Here is a 26968-nt window from a genome sequence, read left to right as displayed (position 1 = left end):
TGTAGTTTGCTTCCAGTTAATAGTAAAATGATTACAGTTTGTCAGTTTCATCATCTCATAAACCTCATATTACAGAGAGTCAATATACCCATAATTATTAGGCTTTAGGGTTCCTGAAGATCATTGTAAAACCTGCAAAGATTATAAGTAGTCCACTGACACACACACACACACACACACACACACACACACACATATATATATGTATATGTATATATATATATATGAGAAAGCAATAGCTGATTTTGCATTTAATGTTTTTGTGTACAACTTTAGTCCATTTCCCATAATGGGGTCATTAAAGCTGGAAAAAGGATAAGCAGTAGAAGTCATCAGACTTCTTTGTTGAGACACTCATAATAAATCAATCTTTATTTCAGACTTGTATCATGAAAATAAATACATTTAAAAAAATAAATAAAAACATCAGTTTTTAAAAGATATACAAACACTCTCCTCCAAAAGGAAAAGAAAACGGTACTGCTCTCATAGCTTCACATCTTCACACTCCATGGTAATTTCGAATGAGCTGAATCGTTCATCGTTCTTAGCTTGTCTTTCAGGTAGTTTATCAGAGTGTTAGCATCTAAGTCGGGCGTTAACTTTGTGGCGAACACACTCACCAACTTGGTCCTCACTGTCGTAATGAAATCTAAATCCACTTCAAGCTCAGCCCCGAAAGTTCCTCTACTTTTGAAATCTACAACCCTACAGCGGGGAACGTGAGGGTAAAATGATTTCCCCAGAACCTGGTTTATGCTCAGGGGGGCACCTCAGACATTCATAGCCCCAGGTGAAAGTTTCCCCAAATCGTTTTTCACTTCCAACATAGACCAGTTAGGAGGAGCCAGAGCCCCAGCTACATTAAAACCAAGGGCGATTATTATTACACTTGTAGAGTGTTGAAGTGGAAAAGAACGAACCATGTGTGCCTGGTCACGGCCACACAAACACACACACACGCACACACACACTTCCTCACAGACACCCTGAGGATTCTTCAAAGTGCGGAACCGAGCGACTTGACAGCAGTACGATAAATCTTAGGTGATATTACCCTATGGGTGCATGTACCTTGTCACTGGCATTAGCGTCACTGTCAGCCCGGCACGACATACAAACATAACGTACGTCGGGGCGAGTTCAGGTAAATTTATTCTCAGCAGGCACAACTGGAGACTCTTTGTGACATCACAGTGTAAATTTTAAGGGGAGTCCTGCAAAGATTTTAACCATAAAACAAAAAAATATATAAATATTAAAAATGATGCCATTACCTCTCAGCCATGTCTTTTTGTAGTGAGAGAGAAAACACTTTATAGACCACATGAGGTTTTAATGTGTGTCGACGTATCACTGCAACTTTGAAAAGATGTTATGTTCAGATGTTACTGCGCCAGAATAACCATCGTCTTGTTTTGACTGCAGACAGGGCCCGTTGAAGCCGGAGGGTTTGTCCATCCAGTGGTCGGGTCGTCGCTCTAATCGGAGGCTTCAGAGGAACAGCAGCCTCTCCCCCAACAACCCTCTCCTCAGTCTCGTCAATTCAGGTGGACGCCGAGCGGACTTATTGTGTCTAACGATGTTTCCTACCTTGAGATTGTGTTGCGTCGTTGCACGCCGGCGGCAAAGGGAAGCTGGGCCGGAGCCAGTGTGTGTCTCTCCACGGGCCAGAGAGCAGAGCACAGGAGGGGAGGAGAGGTTGTGTAGGTGTGAGGGAGAAAGAGCAGCGTTTCTATGTATAGGTTTCAAAGCCGCTGGGTGCCCTGCCACTTTTCTGGTGCACTGAAGACACACTACAACTGTTATTATACAAGACATCAGTGTGATCAACGTGCTTTGGGTTTTGGGGGGTAACAGAAAATCATACGAAATGTCATAAAAAGACAAAAAAAAACACCTTTAATATACTTTATTTATATCACATATTATGTACTTTTCATAGGTCTTCAATAGGAGCTCCGCCACCCCCAAGGGGTCCATGGAGGTACTGCAGGGGGGTCGCATAATTTTTGGTTGACTATAAATTTTATATATACATTTTTTAAATTTCCCCCACAAATTTAAATTTCTTTAAATACACATTCTGTGTACACACACAGTAAAGGGATAAATGGAGGCAGAAGACGTTATCTGTATGTTTATATCAGGTATGTTTATCTTAATATTTTAATGCGAAATGATAATAATAATGTATATTTATAAGGCAAAGTTTTATATAGAACACATATAGTAGGTAAGGGGTCCCTACTTAATCTCTCCATCAGTTTGGGGGTCCTTCGCCTGAATAACATTGAAGACCCCTGATTTACTTTATTCCAGCTTGAAGCATGAGCACGAGTGTCTTTCTTAATTTTCTTCTTAGAAATGTGAAACCCAGTAAGTTAATAGCTCTTTCCTGTAATTTCCCCCTGGTTGTTGTGGTATGTATGTGACCACTGTTCGCAGTCAGCTCTCCATTAGACCTCAGTTATGTCACCAGCTGTGGTTGCTAGGCGATAGGCCGCCGACAGCCTATATAAACTTCGATTGCGGCGCTCAAAGCTTTCCCATTGATTGGCGTGGTCGTGTGTTGCATGACATGAAAGCAAACCCTGAAAAGTCTTCCTGGCAGACCGCGATGGAGGGAAATGTTTAAAATACACTCGATGTATGCGGCGCCTTTCATCCCTCCGCCTTTGTTATTCACTCTGTCTGCCTCTCACCCTCCTCCAGGTGTTTACGACGAAGACGGCCAGTGGATAGTGCAGGTCAACCGGCTGCAGAAGCTTATCGACCGTCTGGAACAAAAGGTCACTTGGCCTTTCTTTCAACCTTTCCATGCTTCTACTCTCCCCCCTACCACCTCCTCCTTCTTCTTCTCTTATTCTTCTTTTTTTTTTTAATCTCCTTCTGCTTTTAATGTCCGCCCTGGCCATCTGGTCTTTACATCCATCTTGGGAATGAACCACAAATTATGGAACGTGGCTTCACGACAATGTCAACAAATTAACCGAGCCAGCCCAACAACACCCGCCCACCTTACAAACACATGCACATATGCACATATAGAGGAAATATCAGCTGCACACCAACTCTCACAGCTGCTGTGTTGAACGTAGCATTAAATGTGTTGTAAACTGACAATTGGAAACAGCCAGAACACTTATGACTGGTTGTGGCAGCTATGAAACATTCACTACGTGCACGTTAAACCAAACGTGAATAAATGTCAAATTTAGACCCTGATTTGATCTTTTACCCTCAAGGTTTGTTTCAAAGATCACAGAATGAGGTTTCATTATACCTGTTAATAAAACAAAATTTTATAGTCATAAAAACTGAGGAAAAGTGAAAAGTGCTGATGAACAATTGTTTGGTATTTATTTTTTAATTTTATGTAGTTTCAATTGTTTCTATAAGGTTTATTATGTGATTATGTCACTATGTTCTGAAATTATATTACTGACTACTTTTTACTTCAGGATTTAAGTTAAAAGTAAGAAAGGAAACCTACTTCTACCTCACAAAGGAAAAATATGTTTTCTTCACTCTTTTAAAAGTCTTTAGCGGTTAACATCATAAGTGGGCGTTGCTTTAGTTTAACAGGACAAGGAAAAGAAGTTGGGGAAAGGAAGTCCATAAAGCAGAGGATCTATATTTTATATTAATATTTGAAGAACCTGACTACATACCTGCGAAAATGGTTTCACATACTGCATGGTCCAGCTGAGAGGTGTCACCATTCATTCCCTTCAGCTCTGCACATTTCTCTAGTCTTTCAGCTCATTGGCTTCATAATGTAATATGTTGTGTTTTCACCTCTCTTGTGCTTTTATCAGTCAAAAAAACAAAAACAAAAAAACAATTCATGCACAAAGGAGAGTCGTTCATGGAGGCAGAGGGAAATGGGGTGCAAATTGAGAAGTGTGCGATGTTGAAAATGTGTCACTATGAGAGGAAGCCTGAGGAAGTTTATGTTCTCTGCAGGAGATCCGCCTGGAGCCCGTTGAAGAGGAGGTCCTGGAGAGCAAAGCGGTTCGTTTACTCACTTTTATCTACTGTTCATTTGTTTTTGCTGCCGTGACCGCTTTGTGTCACTCTGTTCTCGCACGTTTTTTTTTTTTTTTTGCCGTAACACAGAGACAGAGGTCTCACTTATAATAAGCAGTCGGTGGTCGTCATAGCAACAGCAGGGTTTTAAAAGTTGTCAGAAGTGCTTTGGGCCCACTCTTCCTTGTACTTCGTCTGTTTAAGGCTCCGTCTGTCTGGAAATAGATGAATCCTATATAAACAGGAGCATATTTATTTCTTTTAGCTATCAATGGTTGTCCTCTTGGACAGACTGTGAATGTGGACGGGTGTCACCTGTTTTCAGGGTCCACATGCCAAAGCAAAGACGGTTGCTCCCTGTCGCTCATTTCACGCCTGAGAAATCCTCTGTACTCATGAGGATTTCTTCTCCATCACAAACACAATAAGTTAAAAGCGTGATCAGCATTTAATAGTGAAGCATTTTATTCTTAGATGAATAATAAATCATCAAATGTCAGTATTATTGTGAACATTATGCCAGTAATTACATATTCCAGCATGTTTGCCGACAAATATTGCACTAAATAATATACATTTAAATTTACATTTACACAACACGACAACAAATAAAGTGAACATAATAAATCAAGTGAATCAGGAAATATATTCCTGTATTGACGTTACTCATGTTCACTGTGTAATTAAAAGGGTTTACATAAAGACCCCTTCATGGACTGCGTCATTGTGATGTCACAATGTTAACTGAAGGCAAAACAGAGGGAAGCTTGAGGCGAACACTGTCTCTTTCAACCATGAAAATGTCATCTTGCTGTATTTTTGGCTGCTAAACCTGAATTTTTTCTTTTTTTTCTTTCTTTCTTTTTTACTGGGATGCCAGTCGTAGACAACTTTGGTTTGGCTTTGACCAAAACATCAGTTTCAACCTGGAAAACATTATGGGTTAATAGGGGATTGTTGTTACATGTCAATGCTAATGCTAACCACAAGCTAACACAACATTAGTTGCGTGTTTCACAGTGGTTCCACCCACTTCTCGAAATATATTTGTTGGAGAGGCTTCACTTGATAAAAACAGACCAGACTTTCGTTGAGTTTTAATTTTTAAGGGTTTCGTGTGTGCCCCGCAGTTTACTAGGGGACAAAAAACAACATCAAATGTTTTGTTAAATCATCGTCTTAAAAAGAAAGAACATTCAAGAAGGTTTATAAAAAGAGATTCAAAACTAAAGGATGCACCACACACTGGAAATCGCTTACGTGTTTTTGGTTGATTCTCAGTTTCTGACCTGCAGCTTGGTTACAGTTTGGGATATTTCACGTACATTCACTAGTGTGTGTACGCCCGCTATGAGATAACACAGTAATACAGACAAAACCATGCATGTGAATACTGCACGCGAGTCTGATGTGTCATCATCACTAATGTGACGCAGACGTCTCATGTGTGTGAATTCATCATTATTTAATTGGTTTAATGGTGTGTGTCATCGGGGACAAATTGGCTGCAGTGAAAACCAGTAATGACCAACAACACGAAACAAGTCTGATGTGTGGTGGTGTTTGTGTGCATCAACACACCACAGTGTCCTCCAGTGTATATGTATACAGTGTGTATATATATATGTGTGTGTGCGTGTTTGTGCTTGTGTGTGTGGCCCAAATTAAAGTGAGAAAGAGTCCCGAGGCGTTTCATCAGTCGCACGCTGTGTTTCCATCACTTCAGAGGACATTGCATTGACTTACACTTATTTCCTGGAGACCCTCATTAACACACAGTCAGACCACTCACTTCCTGCTCCTGTCATCCCCCCCTGACAACAATCCCTCATCAGCCCCAGGAAATGATTAGCAGACTGTCTATTGTCGTGATTAGACCAGGTTTTCCCCGCTGTTCACGCCTCATCTCTCTCCTCCACGATCTCCTTCTGATGGTGCGTTCATTCAGTAATTAATTCAGCCGAAGATTACGGACACCGCGCGCCACGAGCAAGTGTCTGAACTTTTTGATTTTAATGCCGCGTGTTGTTTTGCAGCACATCCTAATAGTCCAGAGGCAGCTGTCGGTGCTTGAGGAGGAGCTGGAGGAGTTTCGTGTGGCTCTGAGGCAGTACATGGAGTGTGCTTGTGCCCAGACCGGATGTCTACAGTCAGTTCATATTCTCTTTCTTCTCTCTTTGTATCTTTGTATCTATCTAGGATGTACTATTTATGTTAGTACGTTGCCAGTAAATCCAGTTTTTCACATGAGAATAAAAGTTTAACAGGTCTACATGGATTCTGTTTGTCCTTATACTGTATAGATTTAAGTACACATTCTAAAAACACCTCTTCTATTTAATTTAATTAGTGCTTGCATTTATGATATGTCACCTTTAAGTAAAATGAAATGTCTCCACGTACAGTACATTTAAAACATACTGAATAAGTGTTGTTGTGAGTCAGTTTTGTTCCAACACACCAACCGCTCTGTGGTTATGACTGAGTGGCAGAAACAAACTCATCACTCAGACGTGAATCATGAAGCTGCTCCTCAACCGTCAGATAATTACGAGTGACCAAATCTCAACTACTCAAGATCCGCTGGGTCTTTTTTTCCCCAGCTGTCGCTCAGCTCAGCACCGCTACGTATGATGTCTCTGAACAGACGCCGAGTGTGACGCCTCTTTCTGTGTTTCAGTATTTCATGTTTGTTCCACAATTCAGAACAACCCTTTTTTAATAAACTTTTGAAGCAGGTTTGAGCTGCGGCTTCCGCCTGAATGCACAACTAAATGATTCACATCTCGTTAAGAAATCTTCACGATATCATCAGCGAAACTGAATTAATAAGGAAGCATTAAATATAGAAGCTCGACCTCAGCGTTTGCGGCTCTAAGAATATTTGTCCCTCCTGTCAACACTACTCGCTCTTGACTTCACTCCACCAGCTCGTCCCTGGCGTGGATTAAAGAGTATTTGCATTTTCTTTTTTGTGCAGCCAAAAACCAGAGATGCTCACCCTTGTCACTTGGTGGTTAAATTCACCTTTGGCAGGCAGAACAAACTGAATCACCCTGACTGTCACTCTGGTTTTGGACCAAATCCTGCAGCCTAAAGGACAGCTTGACATTTACATGCTTTGTCACAATCGTTCCCCTGAAATCTCAGTCATGTTCGTGAGGTTTATTTTTAAGCATCATTTTGGGCAAAGCCTCGGACAAAACACTACTGTATGTATATTTAAATTCAAGGGTGAAGCGAGGAAGTCGTCTTGACGGGTCCACAAAGCCTGCGCACGTCTCAGCGTGTTGAAAACAGCCCAGACAGAGAGAGGCCGCGCGGTGGGGACATGATGTAGCACACTAATTAGTAATTGCATGACTTGTGCTCTCTTTGGCAGCATCGCAGTTCAGCGGCTGGCAAATGAATCACGCTTCATTCTCTATGAATTCTGGGAGCACAACAACGTGTGGAAGAAGTAAGTATGAGCCCGCCCCACATGCCTCGTGGCTAATGCACCGTGGCTCGCTTGTGTAAACCCCAAATTATTCTTGGTCGACGCTGCGGCGTTTAGTGAAACTTTAATGGAATTAATGAGGAAAGCTGGAGTATGACTAAGAGGGAAACAAATGCAAGAGGAACGTAAATGTGTGGTCACTATAATTCATCAGGTTTGATTACTGTCACCCCTGTGTCCATGGCTGTATCTCATCATGTGTTATTTTAGTTATCACGAGTTGGATTCATGTACGTTATGTGTTTCTTGTTATTTTAGTCCTCTATCAAAGGTTATTAGCTATTCACATCACAATCAAAGGAAAGGTGTAAGAACAGTTTTTCATATTTTTTCATTTCATTCATCAATTTCATTTTCATTTTTCAAGTGATGATGATAATGATTTTGATGTGTAAAAACAAAGTGTTTCCTCCATTGTGTTCCTTAGTTTGTTTGATGAAATGCGATTTCAGTTTGATTAAGGCCAATTCAATTACGCACTTTTATCTTCAGTATGTTTTGGTAAACAGCTAAATTGAATCTGTCTGTACATAAAGCCAATATCTGAAATAAATCGAATAAACTGAACTCTGTGCTCATAGTGGGAAAATAAGACAGAAAAGGTCTCCATGTTTTGTTCATTTCTTATTTTAATTTCAGTCGTGACAGCTTTAAGCCACCTGACATGATTTTGGATTTTTCCCATCCGAAATGTAAAACAAGCCGTTAACAAACAATGCCAGTTTGAAGATGTTTTTTCAGTCCTTTGTTGAACATGTCTCCTTGTCTGTGTTTCACCCACCCATCTGTACACACACACATATAGTAGGCAGGAGCACCCTTGTAAAACTAGACAGCTACCAGGCAGCCACGCTTGCGGCGCATTTTCTTTACAGTGATAAGAATAAATATTTAAATAAAAATCCCCCAGACCTCCAAAGGTTAGTCAGTTTGGTATGGACTGCCCGTATGACAGTTTCCTTATTTCTTAATTGTGTTTTATGCAACTACATCAGTGACAGCTATGATCGCACACTCACAGTATGTTTAATATAATAAAATGATCGGGTCAAAGGTTAGCTTTACCTTTGCGTCATTACAGGGTTTTAATGTATTTTTCACATAAACTGAATTTAAGGGCATTTTTACAGTTTAACTGAACAGTGATGTCTTTTTTTTCCATTCTCCAGTCACCTACAGACCAACTACAGTAAAACCTTCCAGAGAGGGAACGTGGACTTCCTGGAAACTCCAGAGATCATAACCACCATGTTGGTTCCTGGTAAGATCACCTACGGCTCAAATCACATTCAACCCAATCACTTGTAAAGTAATCGTAATGAGATGGATTTTAACGAGATGGATTTTTATTTTAAGTTCTTTGCGGCTGTTATCAGACACAAACTCATGCTGCGCAGACAAACAAAGACTTGTTAGATTCTAATCAGGTTTTCAAAGAAATCAAAATGTCGTGCCGAGAGATCTTTGATTTGAGTGTTTCACCCTGTAAATGTCATAAAAGATCAAATGATACACTGGAATAAAAAGATAATGATTTTTATATAAAAGCCAAATCAGTTTACTTGTTTCTGAAGCTCTCGTGCACATCTAATGGGTTTTCTTTGCAAAGTAAAATTTAGATTTAAATCAGTGATATAAATCATATTTGACAACTGAGCTTTTATATTATTATATTATTTTATATTATTTTATCATCGAATCCACTGAAAGTTTGTTCTCTACATCTATCTATCTATCTATCTATCTATCTATCTATCTATCTATCTATCTATCTATCTATCTATCTATGTGTGTGTGTGTGTGTGTACATTATTATTATTATTGTTTTCTATTTTATTGTGTTGAGGGTATTTTTGTATTTTATTTTTTAACATTTAAAAAACTTTAAATGTAAAAAGACATTATGTTTGTTGTAATCAGATGTCTTTCTTAATTGTACCTTAAAGCAATCTTGGCCTAGATGATGCTGGAGTTGAGTGCAGAGCTGAATACATTTGTGAAGTCTTATTCATAAACACACAATATACGCACAGAGCACAAAGTACAGGCTTGTGCTCCCACTGATTGGTGTTATTTTGGGGGTCAGTAAACCATTTCTTTTTTCTTTTTCTTCTCCATCACAGCCTCGTGGTGGGTCCTCAACAACAACTAAAAAGGGCGCCCGCCGCCGGATTTCCGCTGATGGGTGCGAGGAGTGAAGCGGCCACCTGTCGGCACATCTGGAAGCCACACACGACAGCAGCACATACACATGAGACAACTCAACACAGCTTGTGAAGTCATGGTGTTTAGTACAGATTTGATGACGTCCATGTTCCTTCATAGTTTAGGTGGAAGCTGAAACAGCCCACGCATGTGTTTGTCTACACTCTGGCATCCTAAAAGCAATGAGCTCATCAATGAGCGACCCATCTGATGACCTGAAATCCTCCTCACTTGTGTTTGACATCAACATCAGCGTAGTGTGTGTGTGTGTGCTTGTATAGCTACGTTTGTGAGGATTTAAAAGGAGGTTTTTGGCCTCACTGCCTGGTTTTAATCTACAAGTTGAGTTCAGGTTGAGGTCACTTTTAATCATTTAGTTGTGCTGATTAGCGTGAAGAGCTAAAGAATTTATTACAACAGTGACATTCCTCACAAATGCAGCCATACGAGCACAAAATGTGTGTTTGAAAGACAAAGTAAGAGACAGGGAGAGATTAATTGTAGCAGCCTCCATGATTCTGTTGTTCCTGTATTTAATGTGTCAAACTGAAATATAAGTCTTAATAAAAATGATATTGTTGTGTATTGTCTTTGCATCCCTTTCTTGCTCTTCATGCACGAACTATTTTCTTTGTGTGCCAGTATAACATAACTTAACAAACCTCCACGTTATTGATTTAGGTTTTAATGTGATAGAAGAACGTTAAAATTAAAGAGGCAGAAGTAGGCGGTTTCACTTTTTTAACTGCTGTGACGACACAGTCTCTGTACAACGGCTTTATGAATCTTACAGCGTAAGCAGAGTGGCGCAGCGGAAGCGTGCTGGGCCCATAACCCAGAGGTCGATGGATCGAAACCATCCTCTGCTATTTCTTTACAATTTGTTATTTATGTGTATTTTGATGAATAGTGCTGAGGGGGAATGATATAACACTTACTGATTCACAATCCACTGCATCCACGGATAAAGTACCATTAAGTGATGCCACACATCCGCGGACATGGCAGACGTAGCTTCCCACTCCCCGAAGTCCCCTCGCAACTCTTTGTGCGTACAAATGGATAGGAATTAATTTCTCCAGTGTGATATACAATAAGTGACCAATTAACTTAACACGTGTTACAGAGTGACTATTTGTGTGTGCATGGTTTATGTTCGGAAATGTGTTCTCGTCGCAGTGCTGCCACCGTGTGGACGCTCGACAGAACAGCAGCAAGAACAAACATGCTGGGAATGAACAAGAGACATAATAACTAGATGTCAGTAAATCATTAAGGCAACATGTGCATGGACAATATAGCTTATTAATATGTGTTTTTGTATATTTAATCACATGATAATAAGAGATAAAAAAAAATGTTTTTTCAGATTATAAGGCAACTTATTCTAAAACCATGAGTGTTTGCCAACATGTTACCTATATATTCAAACATTATGATAGACACATATAAAATGTGCTATTGGACTTTTTGGACACTGGATTTTTTTAGCGACAAAGAACTGTGTACGAATGTAAATAAAAATATAAACACAACAGTAACTACTATGTTTAGGGCGATAAGCGATATGTCTGTATACTACAGCCCTCCTCTGCTGTTTCTCCACCACTACAGTGACAGACCTGACCCAATTACATGGATTACACTGGCACCCATCTTTAATTTAAAGCTCCCCCAGAGAAATACATACTGGACTTTACCCTGTTACCTGAGGCTTCAATTAATGTGACATCATTTAAACATCAGATTGACATTTACCTGAAGAGCATCTCATTCACTTTTACCTTACTGTGTTCACAGAAAATGCGACAAGTGACAGTGCTACAGATTCAGAAGCAGTGAATCGTTTCATGTTTTGGGTTTCTTTGTACTGTTGCGTTATGTTGCGAGTGTGGAAATCAGCAAAAAGAGAAAGATCAGTATGTGTATAGAGCTTGAAGCACTTGGTTTTATTTTGATTCCCACGTTTGCTTAAGCTTAAGATCAAATGAAAAGACGGACATGCACAGTTTTGGCATTTTATTGATAAATTATCATTTTTAAAAAGACCCACGAGCCATCTTTCCATCCTTCTACCTCACACTACCAACTTTGCCAAGAATTTGAACTATGTACAAAGTATTTTTTTTTTCAATAGTATTTTCTGCTTCATCATCATCATCATCGTCGTCGTCATCATCACATTCAAAACAAGGTTAGAAGTCTGGACTGTGCCCACTGGTCAAGGTCAAGAGACAGGATACTGAGTTAGTGTATAGCGACGCTAGCTAGCACGGAGTTCACGGGAGGTCGGAGAGCAGCGATACAAGCGAAGGGAGGGGGGTTTACATTCTAACTCACGGGCAGAAGGAGCAAAGACAGGAACATCGTACCCTTCAGCTACCTCTCTGAAACAGAACACCACCTCTGTGACAGAAACAGAAGTCAACATGCAAACAGGAGTCACCATGTTGTTGTTGTTTTTTTCCAGATTGTTCTGAGAACACGACGAGTTATTGCTGTAGTGGAGTAAAAGCAGAATGGCACAGTAAACAAAAGAGAAACTGGTGATCTGATGCTCTTCTTGACTAACACTGGGCAGCAAAGTTGGCACACATGGGCATTGAAGGACAATTTCTTAAAAAAAAAAAAAAAAAAAAAGAGAGAGATCATTTCAAGAGTTAAAATCATATAGCAATACTATGTCAGTGTACACAGGCAAGGTAAATTGTTACAATACAGTATGAATATGCAGCTTTCTGTAGCTGGAGCTTAACTAGCAGCAAAACAACACTTACACTTGCATATAATCGTAGTGCAATGGGCAAACTATTTCGTTGGAGGTTGTCTCATTTTGGTCTGGTCAGTAACAAGAGAAAATCTGGTGGCTGAAAAACTGAAAAACTGATCCAGAAAAACTAAATCCAACCGGTCTGCTGAACTATCATCGTTAAATCAGTGTATGAGCCAAATAATTCTGGCATTAATTAAGAGAAATCACAGCTTTTTTTTCTTTTTTTTTTTTCTTTTTTCTCTTCAAGTTCTTGATTCTGTATTTTGAAAGATTTTTGGCAAAACCCGGGCAGGATTTGAGTCTCTGTGGAGCAGACTGATTGACAGGCAGTAGGTTTGTTCAGCGAGTCAAAAAACACAAACACGGCATGAAACATCTCCAGCACACACACACGCTCTCTCTCTCTCTCTTCAACACACTCCTGTGCGGACGCTCTGCAGACGTGCCACTTCGCTGAACACGACCAGTTTGAAATCGGAACACGATGAAGAAACTAAAAGTGGAGTTTGTTCTTCCAGCCGTGCAGGGCTTTGCAGAGACATTCCCGCTCTAGGCGAAGCTGTTCTCCGGGTAGCTGACTTTGATCGCTCCCCAGTAGCAGGCTCGTATCAGACAGATGAGGCCCAGCAAGTAGGCGAACGCCCAGGACACGTAGGTGGCGTTGTAGCGGCTGGCAAAGTCCCGAGTACCAACCTGCGCGGACAGAAGAAAAAAAAACATCAACACACAACTCGTCTGTATCTCGCAGACAGATCTTTGATATTTCACTACACTTTCTCAATGACACATCCTCATTCCAGCTCCGTAACACTGAATTAAAATTTCATGAATCATTCTGGAGAGATCAGTATTTTAATCTGGTTATAGCAGTTATTATGTAAGTGTGATATTGATGTGATAATATGTGACACACTCAACAATATGAGGTTATTCAAACAGTGAAGTGTCTTAATGGGTCACAGTGAGTGTAACACCACTACAATAGATTTATGCAGATTTCTGATTATTTCTGTTTTCATGAGTCTGTTTACAACAAACTGCACATTTCTCGAATACACAGATCAGCCTTAACATTATGACCATATTATGTAGGTCTTCTTTGCGACTCCAAAGCAGTTGTGACTCATCAGAGAATGGACATGGGCCTTCTGAGCGTGTCCTGTGGTGTCTGGTAACAGGACATTTATTTACTTCTCCTGTCAGTGGTTTTAATGTTGTGGCTGATCTGTGCACGTAGATTCATTTACATTTCTGTCCTCACGTAGCATGTCTAGCCAGATGTGAAAGCCAGATGGTGGACCACTGTGGTGAAATATGTCAACAACAACAACTACTGGAAACGTTGTGATCCCCTGACTTTTCCTCTAACATCACAACAAGGTTAACATCTGTGGATGTGCAGTAGGAATCGTCTACGTCCCATTGCTGCCCCTCTAGTGCACCTGTTGTTAATTTCATTAACACCAAAGCACCTGACGGTAATTACCAACCCCCTCTGCTACTTAAATGACCAGATCAATACCCACAAATTTGGTTGACGTGATGCTAAATTCGGATTAAAAGGTGTTTCTTAGAAAGATGGTTCTGATGATTCGACCCAAATTCAAAATACTCTGCTCAAAAAGATCTATTTGTTCATTACTTTTTTTTATGATCAAACCTGCTAAGCTATTCACATTCCCATCAGCCTCAGAAGTACTTAACTATTTGTGCTAGTTAGGAAATGTAAGCATGTCAGGAGGCTAAGCCTACTTAGCATCAGCGTGAGCATGCTGGAATGCCAATGTCAGTATTTAGCTGTAGGCCAAGCCTCAGAGAGCCCCTTACACTGATGTAAACCGCCTTGTTTAAAAACTTTTTTGGGACTTTTATTTTGAAAACTTTGTTTTCATTTTTTTTTTCTGCATATTTAGTTCTGCATATTTGGATACTGTCTGGCCAAAAACCAACGCTGCAAACAGACAGAGACTGTACTTACTGTTAAACCCACTCCAATGAAAATGCAGATCATTCCTATGGTTATATAAGCACAACAGCGCCTCCTAGGGAGCGCACTGCCAACAGAGGATCTGCAGGAAGAAGAGACAAAGGAGAAGGAAAAGGAGAGTGAGTTTTTAGGTCAACATATAAAGAGAATGGAAGTAGTTAGAAGAACATATGATAAAACTTCAGTTTTGGTATAAGAATTCAATTCAGCTGCCTCCAGAGCAAAAAGCTTTGTGAAGAGTTCATGGGTTTGTTGTGACAGTAAATATTGTTTTCATCTTTCTGTGGAAATCACTTTCATAATGATGATATTGTCTTCGTCCCACACAGCTTCCCGGTGATCTCACTTCACAGCACCCTGACAATCTTATGAGTCAAAAATCTCTCACTTCCCATTTCCAAGTTACACACCAAAGCGCTCGAGGGCGGTCACATGAGCGGCTCCCGACAACTTCATCTCTATCCAGACTCCATGCAAACACAGACTGGCATTCGTTCTCGTCTTGCCCCGCTTTAACTGTTACACCCCCCCGTCCGTCCGCCCGCTGCTCTCACATGCCTCTCATGTGACGGGACTCAGGCATTCTTCAGGGATCGCTGGCGTTCAGATGGCTTAGGGGTGCCTGATCACCTGCCTTCTGCATTCACATCTCCTCGACTTAGTGTTTACATTTGCACCGCCTGACCGTGTCATTCATTTGACCCTGTGACGATGCCGTGAATCAGAATTCTGACATTTACAGTAAAGAGGAGAACTTGAAAAACAGGAACAGATCAGAGAAATCAAGGGTTAATCGGATCGTATTGTTTTGGAAAAGTCCCGCCACACCGGACATTTCGGTTCCTCATCAGCGACATCATAACATGGGACCAAATGGAATGAGCCTTCACTGCTCTGATTTATGTTACAAAGAAGAGAAGAAGGTTTTAAGGAGATGCTTAAGGAGTGGTGAAATAATTAAGCTAAGACAGAGAGTGGGCAAAACATGACCTCAACTATGACTTGGTTATTATAAGAGAGAGGCTTTTGTGAGTCATAAACCAAATACATGCAGGGGAGGAGACATGGGTACAGACAGATGTTGTCAGCAGAGTTACAAAGATAGAGCCAGACACAGGTACAGAAAAAGACAGATGCACAAACATGACACAGATGCAAAGACACGTCTCGGGTGCAGCTCGTTATCCAGACACAGGTTGTCTGGTGTCTCAGCATCGCTGTCTCCCTTGTGCACCTACTGTCCACATAACCGCTGTCAGACGAACGCCTTCCCACAGCCTGCCACGCCGCGACCCTCCTCCCCCGTTAACATTACATGTGAGGGTTTAATTCCAGTCACACGTCTAGATTAGCCCCGCTCACTCGCTCCCGCCTTCCAAGAACCGCAAATCCAGACCTCTAAAGCTCGGCGTGGAGCTACAGTGAATTTAACAGTAAACACTCGAGCACCGCTTCAAAAAAATACATCTGAGTGCGTGCGACCGTGGCAGGATGAGACAAACAATACACGGACGAGAGTCTGCCATGTGGAGCAAAGGCTGGAGTTTAAAATAACGGCTCTAACGTGAGACGTGTTCGTCTTAATTTGACAAATGTGTCTCTAAGATTTAACACTGTGTGGGACGAAATCATTCTCAGCTTTACCCTGTTTCCCAGATTCAGATTTCCCAAACTTTATATGAATTTTTTTTCATATTTTAATAGAAAATAAGTTTAAAGGCAACAGCTATACAAAATGGGTTGATGTTGTTGACGTCCTCGGGGATCATTATACAATGTTATGTGTCTGTTATTTAATTTATGTGCCTTAGAGAATCAAACTGAAAACTACAAATCTATAACTGTACGGCATGAATTGGGGTTACGGAGCAAACAACTCAAACTGCGACACATCTCCCTTTTATTTTTAAATGAGTCTGAAATGTATTTTAATGTCAGCGAAAAGACTTGGAAAAGACATGCGACAATTAGCTTTGCTAAAAGTGACAGCAACTAAAAAGAAATGGAGAATGGAGTGTCAAAGTGTGCCTGGAGGTTCGGTTGACTCACATCTTTTTGCAGTGGGGACACTTGGCTAGCGTGTTGAACCGAAGCTCCATCCACTGCGAGGAAGCAGAAGAACAATTTGCATTGTCAATTTACAACATCGACGTAACACAGACAACTACGATCCTACTGCACTTTCAAACAATCAGCAGAAAGCTTAGATGATTTTACACAATCCAACGCTTAAAGCCCTTTATTTATTCCTACTAGAGACAATACCAAAGATGAGCGAAAGCTATGCGGCAAAATTTGCACCTTATTCTTATAATATGTTTACGGATGAGGATTAGGGCCACTGTGAGAAAAAAAGGTGAGTTCTGACTTTAATCTCAGAATTATGAGATTAAAGTCAGAATTATGACTTTTTTCTCAGAATTTTGAGATTAAAGTCACAAATCTGAGATTAAAGTCAGAATTCTGAGAAAAAAGTCAAAATTCAGAGTCAGAACTCACTTTTTTCCACACAGTGGCCCTAATCCTCTTCCGTATATGTTAGTTATGGTTTCATCTGGAGTTAAAAAAGCAGTGTTAAAGAAATTTTCAAACCACCACGGCATGATTAACAGTTCCTATTGACACAAGATAAATATGCGACTTTTGACATCTGGCTTCGGTGAAGTCGTGATTTTACACAACAAAGCTTGTACGCTTTTAATCCAAAACATGCCGTTCTTTACTGAAGCTCTGCTCAAAGCCAGATGTGCACAAAGTCAAATTATCTCCAGTGTGAATAAGGATTGGATTGGAGCGGGTTAGGCTGTTGTTAATATGTCCACCAGTACGACCAGCTTTCTCAACCTGTTGTTGTGCTGGGGGAGAGCCATCGGTGGGGAGACCAGACATTGGCTGGGATGAGCTGGCGTCCTCACTGCCCTACAGAGGCCGCAAGCAACAGTGCGCAGACGTTAAGACGGCAACAGCACAGCGTTGAGTCAGCGTCACACCGACTCAGCGCTTCAGGTTCTGCACATCACTTTCTTGCATGATAAACTCAGTCTAAGTGCACATGTCTATCTGAGGAGGGACTAAGTGCAGCCGTAGCTGCAGGTTAATGCAGTGTGGTCACACAGTGATCAAGTGGACACTCAGGACGTTTGAGGAGTCAGGCAAGGAGAGAAAACATGCAGAAAATGCACGGCACCCACGGGCAAAGGTCATAATGTAGAGGTTTTCATCTCGACTGATAAAAAGTATAAATCAAAACAAGTTCAAACAATAAGAACACAAATGGTTTTCTACCCTTAAGAAGTATAGCATAAGACGAGGCTCTCAAACCATTTAAATGCACGTACCAACAACAGCACAACAATTCCACATTAACAAGCCTGTGATTGGCTAAGGTTGGTCGTCTTTGAGGTCTTACGTACTAGGAAGGTGTTACCACAGTGACCGCACACCACCCTCATCCCCTCAGGTTGGATGGGCAGCGCCGGCTGGGCGGGTTGCTCCTCTGGGATTACCATCACCGGGCTCAGGTTTATTATACGTCTACTGTCAGAGGGAACAAAGACAAGAGTTTTTGAAGAGCAAAAGAGCACAGAAAAAGTTTTGATTCGCCTTCAACCAGATGACTTTCATCACAGCCTCAGGTGCAGGTGCAGTTTAAGGAATGAATGAAATAATAGGGACTTTAAGGACGCGTGCGGCAGCAAATCAGTCCGAACACTGTGACCTACCAGTTTGGTCGAGGACATCCTATCCTCCTGGACGTGTCTTTACAGATGAGCAGGCAGTTACAAGGACACCTCACGTACTTCTTCCCTGCTGGAGGATTCTTGATGGGCTGCACGAAGAACGGGTCATTTAAAACCAAACCGATGCAAAGAAAAGAAAACACAAAAATAAAGGAATAAAAAGACGCTATAGTTCAACACTGACGACAATGACAGTCATTTGATCTCCCCTTCACTTATTTATTGAAACTCAGACAGGAAACTGACAGATGTGGATGAATTGCCTGCAGCAATGTTCCAGTCAGTGAATCAAACCAGGTATCGCTAATGTGGAAATACAGAACTAAGAGGAGAGGAGAGGCTGTCAATACCAGCCACCTTTTATAAAACCTCCACTTACTGTGGCTTCATTGCAGACCGTGCACTTGACCACGTGCTGATGCAGCTTCCCGTCCAGGTGGATGAGCGACTGGCACACGCGGCAGTTGATGACAGGCACACCGCCGGCATCGGGGCTGGCGATGGCTGTGTAGGGAGGAGGTAGTTCGGCTTTGAGAAGAGGAGGGCAAAGAACACGACACACGGCCACCTGTTAATCGCATGCATCTGGATGACAGCAGCTTCATGAGCAAAACACGTGACCTCCTGCATCCAGCGAGGGACGAAGGTCGGGGGCAAAAGGTGCAACTAGAATGAACGTCATGCCGGTTTTGCAGAGGTTTTCTCAGATTATAGCACAGGAAACATAACTATAAATAGATGTTTGATATAAAACTGTATCAGGTATTATGAGGCGTGTTCAGTCGACACACTGTGCACCTTGAGTTTTTTTGGCAATCTAGTTTTTCTTAGAGAAGAATCATGTTTCTAACACACATAATACAACAAAACCTCATTGGGTCCGAACACCTTAATCAGGGGTGTCAAACTCATTTTAGTTTGGGGGCCACATTCAGCCCAATTTGATCTCAAGTGGGCCAGAGCAGTAAGACAACAGCATAATAACCTATAAGTAACGACAACTTCAGATTTTTTACATTTGTTTTAAGGCAAAGAAGAACAGGTAAATTAGGATGATGTTACATTTAATAAACTATCCTTAAAAAAATGTAATTTCTCAAGAAAAATAAGAAAAATTTGGGCACATTGCAGTCTGCTGTTTAGTCCTGTTGTGTCCTGGCTATTTCTCTTAGAAAAACAGTGGGCAACAATTAGGGATAGTATATTATTTTTGTTAAAAAAATGCAGTCTCCTATGTAAGTTTCGCACTTGTTTTTCGCAAATTCATGCTGTGGGCATGAATGAGATTAGACTCTATGGTGCCCAAAAAAATGCAAACACAAGCTGTAGTGCAAAAAATAAAATTTAACAGTCCTGATACTATACGAGGCAAGAATTTGACATTTGTAGCTACTTAAATGTGAAGATTTGCTGCTTTTTTTCTGTTTTTATCATTACAGTCTAGATATCTTTGGGTTTCATATTCTTGGTCGAACAGAATGAGACCAGACTTTTTCTGGAGTGGACTGAATAAAACCCTGGATTTATATGAATTAAGCCATGGATGTATAGAATAACAAGTATTAAAGAATATATTAGGTCACAAAATTCATTTTACAACATGAAAACAGGGTCAAGTTATTTTCCAAACAACTTTCTAAACTGCTCCTTTTTAACTATCAGATACTAGAAGTCTCAGCCTAGACACATAAAAATAAAAATTCTTAGAAATCTTAAATCGATTTACTCTCCATGACAATGTCAGCAGTATGTCTTCTTCTCTCCTTCATGTGATGAATATAAACCCATGACAGCCGGTGATTGGCTCTGATTGCTCAACATGTGACTCTTCTCTCTTTATCAGGGGCCAAGCACCAATTCTTATGTTTAGGAAAGAAACAATGGGCCCTTTTAGATGCCACAGGGACAGTGTAAGCTCTCACAGTCAAACGTCAGACAGTTAGCATGTAATATATCGTATCATTTGTGGTTTGTTGTTGTATTAGTTGGATGGGCTGCTAAATTAAAACGCTGCCACAAACGCGCCTGAAACACACCGAACCATATTAATCAAGACATAGATTAAGAGTCTTCTAGTCCTTAAAGAGCTGTAATGAACACGATCAAATGTCTGGCATTTACAGACTTAAAGATTTTCTCCTTGAAAGAACCACTGTGATCGTCGGCCACGTAAATGAACTCTGTACCGTTTAATCCCACATTAGCCTCGTGTATTTAGTCTACATTCCATTTTTCTGGGTTTTAATAAACTTAATCCATAGACTTGCACCAGTCACCACCTTTACTACTACAGTAGTATTCAAGCATATTTTACATTCTGTTGCAAACTGCGAACGTGGTCTTAAATCTGCACCACCTCATTCAGCCGTTGTAATTTGACCTTAGAAATCACTGATATATATATATATAAGAAATATGCCTGTACACTGAAATATAATACTTATAATACAGTTTAATTTAGGTTTAGAAGGAGCACGCACAGTTACCTCAAATAATTATAATGTTCATAAGATTTTACAGCATCGGTCGTTCCGAGCCACATGATCTTAATGAATTAAAATCAGCTTTAGGGAAAGTTGTGACATTTTCACGTATTTTACAGACAATGGATCAGTTCATTAGGGAAACGATTAACTAATAATTTGAGGAGTCCTCCGTTACAAATGACCAGCGGGCTACAGCCTGTGAGCAAACACGAAGAAGCCATCTAATCTGAAAATCGACTTCCTCCCTGTGCCTCGCTCTAAGTGAGATAATCGGAGGTGTCGGTGGGTAAACGAGATTGGCTCTGAGATTGACTCTCTCTCAATCAGCTGACACCGCGGGGACAGATGGGACACCCCATCCACGTTTGGACAGACCAGAGCATGCCAATGACCGAACCCTCCCACAGGGTGAAGGCCGTAGCTGGCTAAAGTAACAGCTAAATGAGTCAACTGCTGTAATGCTTCGCTAATCCAGAACCTAAAGACGTGTAGTCAAATGCAGAATTAATTATTCTCATAAAACAAAAGAAAGCTCCAATCTCGTGTCTCTGCTGTCAGCCACCAATCTCAGGAGAGGCCTGTTTCTGCTCCTGCTCCTCTTTCAGCTTCCTAATGCATGTCTGAAACTGAAAACGGCCGCTATAGGTTTTCACTGGCTGTCCTCGGAGCCAGCGGTAACACGAGAAGACGCCCCACTACGACCACCGGCAGCAACACAACACAACAACATACAGCCGCCGCCAACGCCTCCTCCTGCCTTACGCTCACTGACTCTCCATGACTGTGGTGACACTTGAGGTTTGTTGTGCACAAACTGAACAGCTGGTACGCAGGCAGCAGCTGCTCCGGAGGGGGTTCTGGTTTTTATTTCCGGTTTCCCGTGCAGCATTAAATAAAGAATCTTAGCCAGGGGGAACTTTAGCTCATTTGAAACACATCTTAAACTGGGACTATTTTCTGCAGCGGATTAGTAGATGTTGGGAGTTTGTCAATGGTACTGATATTATTATTATTATTATTATTAATTTGGCTGACTTCAGTTTTTCTAACTTGAAAAAACATAACTCTGATTGAATATAATAATAGAAAGATCCAATTTGTTGATATTTGACAATGAAATTATTGTCATTTGAAAAGTATCCGATCAAGCTGTGTCTCATCTCGTGTTTGACTTATTTACCCGATGAGGGCGTAGCTGGATTTACAAGTTAATCCACTTCACAATAAAACCCAACTCTGACTTCATTTTACCCTGAACAGTTAGTCGCCGTATTCCCAGGCCAACTGAGACCTGTGTTTCCATGGTGACATTAATTTATACCTGCTAATGAGAAGGGGGAAACGTTTGTGATTTGGTGCTGATGTCAGATTTTTACATTCTTTATTTGAGTTGTATAACAAATATATTAGATGTTTTCCACTGGGGTTTAACTACCTGAGCGGCCTGCCAATAGTTTTTTCATTTAAATAGGTCTTCGTTTACTTATAATTCACAGCAGATTAGTCCTAATTAAGACAGTACATGGATAAAGTTTGTAAAACAGGAGACAATAGCCTTTTGACTAAATGCTGATTATTAGTTAGATCTAACGGAGCCACTATTTTATTTTATTTCACTTTCATTTTACAGTTTTACAGCTTTAGATTGATCGTGGGCAAATATTTGGACAACTTCCCCTGATAAAAACATGGGCTAAGTTCCAAATAAGCTGGTGGCTCCTCTCCTGTGATTAGTTGGCCTGAGGCTGACAGGGCACTGAGTTCAGCACGATGGCGAATAACTGAGGAAAGTAAAAAAAGACATAACTTGGCTGAACCGTGTTGATCTAAACCCTTTTAAAGATTTTAGGGGAAAGATTAGTTAGATTAGTCGAAACTCTGAGATTTGTGGACATCAAACCACTTCTAGTCTACTTTTGTTTGTCACGTTAATATTCCTACTGGTGTTTTCATGTACAGTATGAATGGAAAGCCTAGAGCACAGTGATAATATCATGAATAAATCTGAAAAAAAAATTACAATATTCATGATCTTCATAAATTAAACAGATGTGTTTTGTCAGGTTTAGATTTTGTTGCCTTGAAGAAAAACACCAGACTTTCCATTTTATATGCTGTGATCATAGGTCTCTTTTGACTTTGCCTCAACACTCAGTTATTATCACTGGATTACAAACTGGATAAAATATGTATTTCAAAAAGAGAAATAAAGCATTAAAACAGAGGGATTCATTTACCACCATCGATTTTATAACAACCCGTCATGTGCTTTTGTTGTAACCGGTTTCTTCCGCCACTCAAGCGTAAAAATATCAAGCAAGAGTCAAAATCGAGCACTCAGTTTGAGCAGTGATTCGGATGCAGCCAAGGTCGTTGGTCTCCACCCGTCACCAACACCCCACCGGGCTCCAAGGAGGAATTTACAGCAGCCAGTCCGGCTCTACCTGTTACAGATGATATTTGAACAGCTCTTTGCAGAAGATATTAAGGAAATGAATAGAGCAGAGGCTGCACTTGGATGTCTGTCAATTCTACTCACGGCCCACATCAACTCACTTTCTAAATGGAGCGGATTATGAGTCAAAGCACCATTGCAGTCATTGTATTTTAAGAAAACATCCTTACTTTTGGCGTGTTAGCCTCAAATTAATCCACCTTACAAAGTGGCTGATTGGCGACCAAGAAACCCAAACTGGAATTAGTCAATAATCCAGTCTGTGGCGAGGAAGGAAGGAGAAATTAGGCCGTGAGATATACCGAAAATTCATTTAGGCTTTACTCGGTTAGTGTTGCACGAACAGGCCATCACGTCATAGACTATTAGCGGTAAAGTCTTTACGATTAATCCCGTGGTGAAATATGAATTTTGTAAGATTAGACTACTTCAGAACAACCAAGATGTTTTGTGCACCGTTTGTGTCCTGAGCTGCTCCTAAAAGAGTCTTTCACGGTCAATGGATCCATTCATTTGCTGCAGAACAAGCAAGGCAAAGAAATGTTGCTTCTGTGAGTCCATGACATACATGTTCAGAGGGAGGAAACCACACATCTCTCTCTGAACGATTCCTGAAAAAAGGCATAAAACTAAACCCAATCGTCTGACGTGAGAATCCAATCTGGATGTTTTTTCGAAGAAACACAGGGAGGGAACTTTTGCGAGCATGAAGTAAAGCCCCCAGCAGAAAAATAGTTGCATGTGTGTTCATGTTTTTCTCCAGCTTCTGACTGGATTCTTCTCTTCTGTGACATAAATTCTGAATTTGGGTGCAAAGGTCAGCGCTGACATAAGCTTCCAGTCTGGAGGATTGATAGGCTCTAATTGCCTGGGTTATTTTGCATGCATCATTACACTGTAGCCTCAATTAATCCATTTTCTAAGGAAAATACTGGCAGTTTCATGGCAGTTAATGTTTATATTGCATGACGCATGCAAAACATGCAAGAATATTCAAATTACCTGAGCAAGATTGAGAGCAAACGTGTATTGTTAACAGCCCCATTCCCATGCAAATAAGAAAACGACATGGCATTTAAATCATGTGCTATTGATCCACAAACATTTGGGCATTTTGTTGATTTGCAGCTGGGACAAAAGGCTGCTCGCCTGCCTCCTTCTGCAGTGGCTCAATTCCCCCCCGTCAATCGACCACATTAAAGCCCACATCTAATAGAAGTCTGCAGAGCTCCATCATTTCTTTCTTTCTCTCTCTCTCTCTCTCTCTCTTTTTTTTTACTGCGAAAATCTAAAACCCCACAGGCCCCAATGAATCGTGATGCGAGGATTTCTGCTCTAAAAAAAAAAACAAACAAACAAAAAAACAGCTTAGTGTTGTTGTAGGCCCCTCTTCTCTAACCCACTGCTCCAGTTCTCACAGTGCAAGCTCCACCTTTCGGTCAGCAGCCCACTGATTTCCCTACGATGCCCTTGCCTTGCTGCAGTTTTTATTTACGCACAAACTCGATACGCCCCGAAAATGATTCAGCATGCAGGCGGTGGGGTGTCTGCGTGGTGTTGTGTGTGTGTGTTTACCTCGGGGACTTGAATCCTGCAGGTACGGGGGAGCTGTGGGGGTCACATTCTCGGAGTTGGGGCCCGACAGCAGCGGAGATCGCTCGTCCATGCCGTCGGAGGCCATGACGATAGCCGTGAGAAATGACGGGAGGCTCCTGGCTGCACCGAGTCTTCCCTCAGCACGGGAGGAGCAGCCAGCCGCTGGTTGTTGGTGCCGAGTTGCTCCGGTCCAGCAGCAGCAGCAGCAGAAACGCCGGTGACGGCAGCCTGGAGGAGGCGGAGCTCCTCTCTGCTCCCCGCCCCTCTCCTACATGGCCCAGGGCATGGGCAGTGTTCAATGTACGGGGGCCGAAAGCTGCACGCAGACGCCACTGTGATGGAATTTGATTTTTAAAAATACATCAGGAAATTCTGTTGACTCTCTGGGGATATGGCTGTAGCTTGTAAGCATGCGTAGAGCATCTTGGGAGTTTTTAATTTGTTGACTCCTCATGAGTGTTTCACTAATGGGGAGTCAACAGATGCTGCGATTTCCAGTACTTGCCGCTAGATGTCACTGTAGCATCACTGAGGTCCAGATCTGTGCAGTCCAGAAATACAGCACCATAATTTAACATTCACACCATTTATACGCTGTAACTTCATGACCTGAAGTTTTTGTTTAGCCTAAGTATCTTGAATATACGTGTATATTGCATATATTTAAACTCAAATATTTATTACTCATTTCACACATGTCTCTCCCAATTTACAGGCTACTCAGACTGAGCAGGCGTTCAGCTTTGTAGCTTCACCAGCGCTGAACTCCGGGAATAACCTGACAGAACAACCAAGATGTTTCACATTTTCTGTCAGTCATGAAGGGAATGGGCTCCGAACTTCACATGCGCAGAAAAATAAGCAAGCCTGGGCGTGGCCTAAACAAAACGCGATGACACAGCATGACTGTGCGACTCACTGTGGGGAAAACAAAATACTGCACCTCAGTAAACGTCAGTACAATGACATCTCCCACGACAACAACCGAATACACTAAATAAAACAATGTCTCCTAACAGTTGGACCTGAAAACAATATCTGTCTGCCACCAACAGCTGCAGAGCAAAGAGGAAATTCATGTTAATTCAGTTTAAAATGTATGTTTTTACCACTAGGCTCTAGATGACAAAAATATCACTGTATCCCAAAGCCGAACGTGTATTTTTTATTAGTTTTCATAATTTACCATCTTAAGGTAAATGGTAGCAAAAATTGCATGTTATAAGGTAAACCACCAGGAATGTGCATGTATGCCAGTGATTTTCCAAGTGTGAGTCGCGCCTCCCCTTGGGGGCGACAGAGGACTTCAGGGGAGGCGTGGCGTGAGAAAAAAACTAACCTGAAAAAAAGCGTAAGCATCTGGTTAGTCACATAATAATAATAATAATAATAATAATAATAATAATGCATTTTATTTGTGGCGACCTCTCGAACAGGGCACATTGTGACCTCACAACGTTAGCTAGAGGCAAGACACGCGTCACACGTCCATACACGTGTGCAATACTATATTTAGTACTGCATTGCAATATTATAGTAATGCAGTGAAAAAGTCTTGATGTGTCCATTTTATAATATTTTCCCGTGTGAACTGAAAATTCCTGGTGGCGCCCCTGCATGTTAATGCTAATGCATAATGCAACGTTAGTTGTACATTTCAGGGGTTGCTAAGTTACCTCGACGGTTCTGCTTTACTTCTTCTTATATCTCTGTTGGCAAGGCTTCACATGATAAAGACAGACCATACTTCATCTCTGCTGTGTGTTCTCCTATGGTCAATGAGAAAGTGTGTCCAAACTTTTGTCTGGTAGTGTATGTCCAGGTGGAATTGTAGTGTTGGTGGATGCTTGGATAGGTGGATCCACGTACCTGCTGAGGATAATCCAACAGAGACTTTCTGGGAGCAGTCAAACGTGAGGCCATGAAGCGGCAGGTACAGGTAATCTAGGCACACACACAGAAGAACTGATTTACACTGTACAACCAGCAAAACCAAATCTTTCTACGACTAATTTTACAATTAACCTCTGGGAACGCAACCCCGCACAACCAACATCTCCAACACATTACCCATGCACACCAAAACACAACACCTGCACCAACAACCATCTCTGGGAACACAACCCAGCACAACCAACACTTCCAACACTCGCTTCATCCACAAAGCCAACAACCACACAACGGGCCCACACACA

The 26968-nt window shown here is 41.3% G+C and overlaps 2 protein-coding genes and 1 non-coding gene across 6 annotated transcripts in view; 2 read left to right on the top strand and 1 right to left on the bottom strand.

Annotated features, from left to right (window-relative positions):
• The window catches only part of necab1 (N-terminal EF-hand calcium binding protein 1), a 30789-nt gene extending 20470 nt beyond the window's left edge, over positions 1-10319 (top strand). Inside the window, exons 7-13 of the mRNA XM_047605198.1 lie at positions 1429-1550; positions 2716-2792; positions 3970-4017; positions 6069-6181; positions 7415-7492; positions 8701-8792; positions 9655-10319. Coding sequence (XP_047461154.1) covers positions 1429-1550; positions 2716-2792; positions 3970-4017; positions 6069-6181; positions 7415-7492; positions 8701-8792; positions 9655-9683 — 559 coding nt within the window. The 3' untranslated portion in view covers positions 9684-10319. The remainder of the gene's footprint in view (positions 1-1428; positions 1551-2715; positions 2793-3969; positions 4018-6068; positions 6182-7414; positions 7493-8700; positions 8793-9654) is intronic.
• pip4p2 (phosphatidylinositol-4,5-bisphosphate 4-phosphatase 2) lies at positions 962-25055 on the bottom strand. 4 transcript variants are annotated; one of them, XR_007114155.1, is made up of 10 exons: positions 24753-25051; positions 18616-18764; positions 18219-18325; positions 17910-18033; positions 17341-17415; positions 16546-16598; positions 14488-14578; positions 12895-13202; positions 2757-2759; positions 962-973 (listed from the first exon to the last, which is right to left on the bottom strand). XR_007114155.1 is itself a non-coding variant. In XM_047605200.1 (8 exons), the coding sequence occupies exons 1-8, from the start codon at positions 24856-24858 to the stop codon at positions 13059-13061; spliced, it is 825 nt and encodes a 274-aa protein (XP_047461156.1). In that variant the 5' UTR covers positions 24859-25055; the 3' UTR covers positions 11741-13058. The 4 variants fall into 4 exon arrangements, 3 of the variants coding, with proteins under 3 accessions (XP_047461156.1, XP_047461155.1, XP_047461157.1); XM_047605200.1 differs by lacking the exons at positions 962-973; positions 2757-2759 and having other exon boundaries at positions 11741-13202; positions 18616-18740; positions 24753-25055; XM_047605199.1 differs by lacking the exons at positions 962-973; positions 2757-2759 and having other exon boundaries at positions 11741-13202.
• trnam-cau lies at positions 10534-10605 on the top strand. Its single transcript has one exon. It is a non-coding gene; the product is annotated as a tRNA-Met (tRNA).
• Positions 25056-26968: the final 1913 nt, after the last annotated feature.

This window comes from Mugil cephalus, chromosome 14 (genome assembly GCF_022458985.1).
Source record: "Mugil cephalus isolate CIBA_MC_2020 chromosome 14, CIBA_Mcephalus_1.1, whole genome shotgun sequence".
Lineage (NCBI taxonomy): Eukaryota > Metazoa > Chordata > Actinopteri > Mugiliformes > Mugilidae > Mugil > Mugil cephalus.
The sequence above is the reverse complement of the archived record's forward strand: the minus strand, read 5'-3'. Positions and strand labels throughout refer to the sequence as shown.

Coding starts and splice junctions, on each gene's coding strand:
- pip4p2 (XM_047605199.1), bottom strand. CDS start 24,858: ATGGCCTCCGACGGCATGGACGAGCGATCTCCGCTGCTGTCGGGCCCC. Junction 18,765..24,752: donor GCAGGATTCAAGTCCCCGAG/GTAAACACACAC, acceptor CTCTTCTCAAAG/CCGAACTACCTCCTCCCTAC. Junction 17,416..17,909: donor ACTGTGGTAACACCTTCCTA/GTACGTAAGACC, acceptor CGGCCTCTGTAG/GGCAGTGAGGACGCCAGCTC.